Here is a 7935-nt window from a genome sequence, read left to right as displayed (position 1 = left end):
AGAAGCTTCTGAGACAGATTTTTATACTGCTTTCTACACCTTTAAGGTTGCAGCAGGATGTAGCTTACAGCAGGTTATTTACATTTACATTGATCGCATTTGGAAGATGCTCCTATCCAGAGCGGCTTACTTTTTTTATATCTCACTCATACAACTGAGCAAAGGGCCTTACTCTGGGGCCCAGGAGTGGCCAATCGGTGTGGCTGGAATTTGAACTTATGACTTTAGGATTCAAATCCATTAACTAATGACCTTAGGCTTCCCTATAATCCAACCACTAAGCTCCCACCTCCCCATTTATAGTCGCTGAATTGCTGGACATCCGAGTGGTGCTTCGAAAACAATGTGGGCTTTATAGATAATTGGAGCAATTTTGAGGGCAAGGCTGTACGGCCTGTTAGGGACATGACGGTATCCATCAAACTCGGGAAGGTGTTGCTCTCATTTCTTGTGGTATTGGTTAGAGTCCCAGAACAGCATTAGTTAACCAGTGACTGTCCAGAGCCAGGGCCAGGGAGCAGACAAACAGGCTAAACCGACCATCTGCTAACTGCACAGAGTCGTCACTTCGGATCCACCATATTGGACTGTGTCTGTCTCCCGAGCAAAACCAGAAAGTTCGTTGAAGTAACCGAATTAACATTAAAACAGATACGACTGAATGCCAAACAGCACCTTTGATCTAAAGATAGGGTTCTTGAATATTAGATCTCTCACATCAAAAGCGCTGACTATAAATGGAATTAATACCAACCAGGAGCTTAATGTACCTGGTTTTAACAGAAACTTGGTGTAGGTGAAGGGAACAGAGATGGGTAGGTATGGTTTTAAGGAGAGGAATGTGGAAGAGCAGATGGTGGTTGATTTTGCTAGGAGGATGGAAATGGCAGTGGTGAACACTTATTTTAAGAAGAAGGAGGAGCAGAGGGTGACGGATTATATTGGAGGAAGGTGCACACAGGTGGACTATGTTCTATGTAGAAGATGCAACCTGAAGGAGATTGAAGACTGTAAGGTTTTGGCAGGGGACAATGTAGTTAGACAGCATCAGTTGGTGGTCTGTAGGACAACTTTGGAGGTGAAAAAGAAGAGTAGGAGGGTGAGGATAATGAGGGTGGTGCAGGACATAAGATAAGATAACATAAGATAACATAAGATAAGATAAACCTTTATTCGTCCCACAGTGGGGAAATTTCTATGTTACAGCAGCAAGACAAAGAAATAAAAATAGATGCAAATATATAAAAAAAGAATATACAAAAAAATAAAAGCAGAGAAATAAAAACAAATAATAATAATAATAATAATAATAATAATAATAATAATAATAATAATAATAATAATAACAAACAAAGTGCCGGAACACTATAAAATAAATAAAAAAGCACAAACTTTACGGGAGCTGCTGCAAAAGGCTGCAACTTGAGCGGCGCCTAGTCACGCCATGTATGAGGACAGTGTGACAGCAGTAAAATGTGCAGTAGGAATGACAAACTGTTTCAAGGTGGAGGTTGGACTGCATCAAGGATGGGATCTGAGCCCTTTCCTGTTTGCAGTGGTGATAAACAAGTTGACGGACAAGGTCAGACAGGGGTCTCTATGGACTATGATGTTTGTGGATGATATTGTTATTTGTGGTGAGAGTAGGGAGCAGGTGGAGAAGAGCCTGGAAAGGTGGAGATATGCGCTGGAGAGAAGGGGAATGAAAGTCAGTAGGAGTAAGACAGAGTACATGTGTGTGAATGAGAGGGAGGGCAGTGGAGGGGTGCAGTTACAGGGAGAAGAGGTGGAGAAGGTGGAGGAGTTCAGAAGAGGTGGAGAAGGTGGAGGAGTTCAGGTTCAGGTTCAGGTTCAGGGGTCAACAGTGCAAAATAATGGAGAGTGTGTGAAAAGTGAAGAAAAGAGTGCAGGCAGGGTGGAGTGGGTGGAGAAGAGTGATAGCAGGAGTGATTTGTGATAGAAGAGTATCTGTGAGAGTGAAAGGGAAAGTTTATAGGTCTGTGGTGAGACCTGAGATGTTGTATGGATTAGAGACAGTGGCATTGAGTAAAAGACAGGAGGTGGAGCTGGAGGTAGCAGAGCTGAAGATGTTGAGATGTTTGTTGGGAGTGACGACGATGGACAGTATTAGAAATGAGTTTATTAGAGGGACAGCGCATGTAGGACGTTTTGGAGACAAGGTGAGGGAGGTGAGATTGGGATGGTTTGGACATGTGCAGAGGAGGGACATGGGTTAAAGGAGGAGAATGCTGAGGATGGAGACACCAGGAAGGAGGAAAAGAGGAAGACCAAGGAGGAGGTTTATGGATGTGGTGAGGGAAGACATGCAGGTAGTTGGGTACAGTCACATAAATACTGATTTATAACAATGAAATATATATTTGTAATAAATGTATTTATGTAAAGCTGCTTTGGCACAATGTAGCTAACAAACAAACAAACAAAGACCAATAAATAAATTAACAACACTATTTTTTTAAACCTCAAAAAATCTATCATTTAAAATACAGACTGAAGAAAGAAAAAGAAGCTCTTGAGAGTGAGCAGCTGAAACAGTGCAGAACAAAACTCTTTGGACGAGATGCAAATATCAGGATAATAAATAAAACTGCAACATGGGGGATCAAAATGAATCAGAAGTAAGTGTAGCTGCTCAGGAATCTCATCTATCCAGTCTTTATTATCACTGTTGGACTGAAGAGCTCTCAATCCCAGAGCTGATTTTATCTTAATCCTCAGCTTCTCTCCACACGCTCCACTTAAAAATAGAGGAATGTGGAAAAAACAGCGGGGGGCGAGGAGAAGATTCATATGGAAGCCCGTTTCCGCCACATAAAAAAAAGTTATATAAAGCTGTAAACAAGGTAACGCCAACTTTACATTAATTTACATTTGGCAGACGCCTTTATCCAGAGCGACTTACAACTGAGCAGGGAAGGGTTAAGGGCCTTGCTTACGGGCCCAGCAGTGGCAGCTTGGTGGTGGTGGGATTAGAACTTGTGACCTTCTGATCCAAAGTCCAACGCCTAAACCACTGACCTCCCACCTCCCAACTTTATTTCAGGCAATCCCGAGCTGTTTTTCCTCGCAATTCTGAGTTTTATCTCTCGCAATTCCAACCTTATTTATTAGGGTTTTTTAGAATAATTTGAAATTAATTTATGAATTAAAAATTTATGAATTTTTAGTTAGGATTTTTATTTTATTTTATATATTTGTATTTCCATTTTGATGTAATATGCAATTAAAAGCATTAAATGGGTACTGTTTTTTTTTTTAACAGAAATTCTTGTAGGCAATTTCATCAATAAACGTAAATTTTACTAAAAAGGAAATGACTTTTTTCATTTTAAAAGACGTGCTGCATTCTAAGTGTGTAGATCTGCATCTGTCCTCCTGACCATCAAAACCAGTGTTCCCAGAGATCCATCACCACAGCACTTACTGAAGACTGAAGACCAAAGAATGAAATTTAAATGCAGGAATAGTTGGGTAATAGTGGAAATGTAGTGAAGTCATGTTTCATAGCTTGATATATTCCTCAACATTTCTTCATTAATTTAAATACCTTTTACAGCACGAAGCCAAGCAGATGTCACTGGATTATTCCCTAAAATACTTGTCTCATTCCTAATAACCAGCAGATGATTGTGTTCAGGTTCAGCCATGCAGAATTTTGTGAGAAGGGCTACCTGATCCCTGATCCCTTGGGAAACAACATAAACAAAAGACGTCTTCCAGTGTCGCATTGAATCCCCTTCAATCCTCCTGCTTTATTTCCCACATGCTCAAACATTAATGCATTTTCTCATCTTTTACACCAGGCTTTGGTGCACCTGCTCCACCTGCCTCGATTACCACTCCTGACTCATATTCTACTCATAGATTCCCATCACCATCTTCTTTAAAACATCGAATCTGTAATCTTCCCTGCTGCCTTGCAAGGTCCTTCTCACGTATCTTATCACACAGCAGAAAGAAAAAATTTATAAAGTGCTGCTAAACATCATTCACCAGGAAAATTAAGATTTATTATAAAATAATTATCAAATTCTTTACATTGTTTCTCCTTTTTTAAATAGAACTCCAAGTACACACCATCAGCTTGCTCCTGAGAACTCCCTGATCACTTGATTTGCTGTAATAACTAGAGGTTAACTGATAGCTAGGTTGGATTGTACTTGTCGATAACCGATTGTATTTAATTCAATTCTTTGTTATTTGTATTTGTCAGAAAACCCGAGGAGGGCTCCACTGCTGCCCAAGACCTCCGTGAGCGCTCCCCTCCGCTCGAAGGCCTCCAAGAAAGCTCAGCTTCACTCCCAGGACTCCCGGCTAGCGCCTCTCCGCTCGTGGCCCTCCAGGCCAGCGCCTCTCCGTTAATGGACCTCCAGGCGGGCGCCTCTCTGCTCGTGGATCCCCAAGCGGGCTTCTCTCCACTCCCAGGCTGGCCTGCAGGCTCTGACTTGCTCCCAAGGGTCCCCAGGAACGCCCCTTCGCCCAGGGGTTTCCCTGTGCACTCACCCCGGCTCCAGGACTGCGAAAGGGACGTCGAACCGCTGCCCCCGGGTTCCACCAAAGGCGACGGCTCGCCCCACAGTCCTGCAGAAGGCGAAGTGACTCCTCCGAGTCCCTCTCCGGATGACGCCACGTCCCCGAGCTCCGCTCCCGGCGACGTCTCGCTCCCGAGCTCTTCCTACGGCGACGTCGGTCCTCCCGGTCCCTCTGACGGCGACGTCAGGCCTTCGGATTCCTCAGAGGAGGATATGGCACTCCAGGGGTCCTCCAAGGGCGTCGCTCGGCCTCCTGACTCCGCCGAGGACGTCCTCCAACCTCCAGTCAGGATCGTGAGCACCCTTCAGTTCCGGTTCCCCGCCGTGGAGGTCGTGCCGCCTCCGAACACCACCGGGAACTTCACTCCATCTCCGGCCTCCATCCTGGGGGTCCACCAGCTGGTAAGCCTCGCGGACTGCTCACCCCCGCCTCTGGCGGTCTGTCCCTTCCAGGTCCCCGTGGGTGAGAAGGCTCCGGTCCTTGCCGAGGTCGTCGTCCAGGTCTCCGTGGTGGACAGGGTTCCGTTCCCGGCCTTCCTGGATGTCGTCGGTCCGCCCCAGGTCTCCGTGGTGGACGTCCTCCCCCATCCGGTCTCCGCTGAAGGCATCACTCCGCCTCCGGTCTCCGTTGAGGAGGTCTCTCCGCCTCCGGTCTCCACTGAGGGCGTTGCTCCACCTCCAGGCTCCCCTGAGTGCATCGTGCAGCTCCTGGTCCCCGTGGGAATCGTCTCTCCGTCTTCAGTCGACGCCAAAGGCTGTGCTCCGTTCCTGGCCGCCGCGTCGGGCTGTGTTCCGGTTCTGGGTCCTGCGGTGTCCGTGGTCGACTTCCGGCTGTCCACGGGGGTGGTCCCTCGGCTTCGGGTCCTTCCCGGCTTTCCCCGGCTCCAGGGCGGTTCCAGCCGGGTCCCTTCCGGCCCTGGACGAGCAGGAAGGCCCTCCTCCGAGTGCCCCGGCCCACCGGGCGTTCTGTGGGTTGGGGGCGTCCGGTGCCACCCCTTCGGGAGGGGGGTGGTGTCAGGAATCCCCCTGCCACGCCCCCTTCGGAGGCTGTCATACCCTGGGATTCCCCGACGCACCTCGCTCTTGCTCTCGGGCGTGCCCCGCCCGCACGAGGCTCATTGCAATCGGGCTCATCCCGATCACCTGGGACTAATTTCATGCACCCATCACACCACCTATAAAAGCCTCACACTCACATACGCTTGCTGTCCGTTATTGTATGTTCGTGCGTGCATGTTCGTGTGTGTCTGTGCAGGTTCACGGTGATGCTTCTCTCCGCGTATGCTTCTTCCGCTACGCTCCGTCTCTTCCCGGACTCCGCGCTTTCTCCACGGCAGCGTGCATCACCCCCAGTGCACCTCGGACTACCGACGCTTCCCCGTCGCTGCCTCCGCGCCGCGCTTCCTTCCTCCTGCACCGTGGATATTATTTACAGACTGCCGTTTGCCGGTTTATCCCGCGCTGCGGGTGCTTTATGTTGGCTCTGCCTTTTTTGGTTCAATAAAACGCGATTTGCTTTCACTTTGGCTTCCGCCTTCGTTCACGCCTGACAGTATTGCACTTTTAACAACATATATTGGCCCCAAGCAGCTTTACACAGATAATGCAGTAAGAAAGAAATAGATACTGGACGAAAAAACAAACACTCCTTGTCAAATTGTACTGCACTTTATTTCAAAAAACATAAATAAAAAAACAGCACTGAATCATGAAAATGTGCTAAATGAAATAAATATATATATGTTAATTATGTTGATAAAAATAATTATATAATTAATACATTAAAAAGAATAAATCGAATATAGCCCTTTTAGTGCAGCGTGCAGCCTCGAGTGTAAAATCAAACAGCACTTCAGTGATTCACCTCTAGAGGCCACTTTCTTAAAGACAGCACACCTTCTCCGCCGCTCCAGCAACGGACGCAACCTGGAAAAACTGTAGGTATGGATTTTTGTCGATAAAGAGATAATTCTAGCAATCATACAATCGTTGGGGGCAAAACCGATGAGTCGGTAGACCTCTAGTCTAAATACTGACGCATTTTGAAACTGGATTAACAGGATTCAAACATTATCTGGAAGCAGTATCATTATGAGGATTCTCATCACTTTATGTGTTTACTTTCTGAACACCACACACCTTTAGGTCCAGCATGCAGAGTGATGTGTCTTTAAGCTTCCCAGCTTCAGCACCACTACTTCCTGTAGCTAATGGGTTAAAGTTACGTTCGCGGCGCAGGCACGCAAAACCATCTCTCTCAACCTCGAGTACAGCTCAGCTAACCATGAAATCCTCCACTTTCGCATGCTGTGTAAGTGGTGAAATGAAACCTTGGATCTTTCCGTCATCTTTTTAGAAAACACTCAAATAAATATTCATCATTCAGATAGAAAAGCTATGCAGATGAACACCAGCAGACGTGGAATGTTTTATAAAGTGCTACAGTTCCAAAGAGACATTTTTTATTAAAGGTCACACAGAAATCTGAGAGACCAACTGACCCATTTTGTAGAAACACGGCCCAGACACAGTACCATGAACCAGGAACAATAAGATATTATTAACAGAACAAAGTCTGCACATGGATGATGTTTCTCAACGTTATGGCGTCACAAGTAGGATTTCTGCGTACTCACCACTTTCCAGCGCTCCTTCACCATGCAGTTTTGGGGCAGGATGTCCACCTGCTCTCCTGCACCGTTCATGTTTTCGTCGCAGTCGACTCCTACACACTGCATCAGCCGACCAGATCGTCACACAGTCCTGCCATTCATCTGTACAACAGATTAGCCGTGTTAGCTAGCAACAGCTATTACACAAATAGGTTATAAACTATGTTAGCAAAGCTGCTACACATACAGGATGTGTTTCCGGAAGCCCTGTGGTCCTCAGGACCTACAGCAGGCTGACGGTTAATGGTGATGATGATATGGAGTATGGATTGTTTCTCATGTTCTGATCAAATATTAATGGAAGGTACAGCTGCTGCAGTGATATTCGTCAGTGCACTTTGTAAGCAGATACGATGTCGTGCTGTAGAGCGATCACAACGCACATTTCAACAAACTGAAACAAAACACTGAATCGACTCCTGTGACTCGACTCGCTGTAAATGTTCATGCAGCACAGATGAGTCATGTCTCTGCAGGACTGAAGTGACTCAGGTAAAGTGGGTGAATGTAAATTTAGCTGTTATGTAAACACACGACTGGTTTAACAGATTGGTTCAGTAAAACAGAAACGCTCTTCAGTGGAAACACGTCAGATTAAAGTTCTACACACAAATCTACACACAACACTGCAACCTAAAACACAACGTTCAATGCAACTGATCTGGTCCTAACCTCACTCACTCGTCTGATCCCCCTTCACTGAGACTGTT

The 7935-nt window shown here is 46.2% G+C and overlaps 1 protein-coding gene across 1 annotated transcript in view; it reads right to left on the bottom strand.

Moving 5' to 3' along the window:
* The window catches only part of ttbk1b (tau tubulin kinase 1b), a 41623-nt gene extending 34004 nt beyond the window's left edge, over positions 1 to 7619 (bottom strand). The window contains exons 1-2 of the mRNA XM_083544562.1: positions 7413 to 7619; positions 7190 to 7327 (exon numbers count right to left, since the gene is read on the bottom strand). Of these exons, the coding sequence (XP_083400688.1) occupies positions 7190 to 7291 (102 nt within the window). The 5' untranslated portion in view covers positions 7292 to 7327; positions 7413 to 7619. The remainder of the gene's footprint in view (positions 1 to 7189; positions 7328 to 7412) is intronic.
* Between the last annotated feature and the right edge of the window lie 316 nt (positions 7620 to 7935).

The sequence above is a fragment of the Silurus aristotelis genome (genome assembly GCF_946808225.1).
Source record: "Silurus aristotelis genome assembly, chromosome: 6".
In the NCBI taxonomy this organism is placed as follows: domain Eukaryota; kingdom Metazoa; phylum Chordata; class Actinopteri; order Siluriformes; family Siluridae; genus Silurus; species Silurus aristotelis.
The sequence above is the reverse complement of the archived record's forward strand: the minus strand, read 5'-3'. Positions and strand labels throughout refer to the sequence as shown.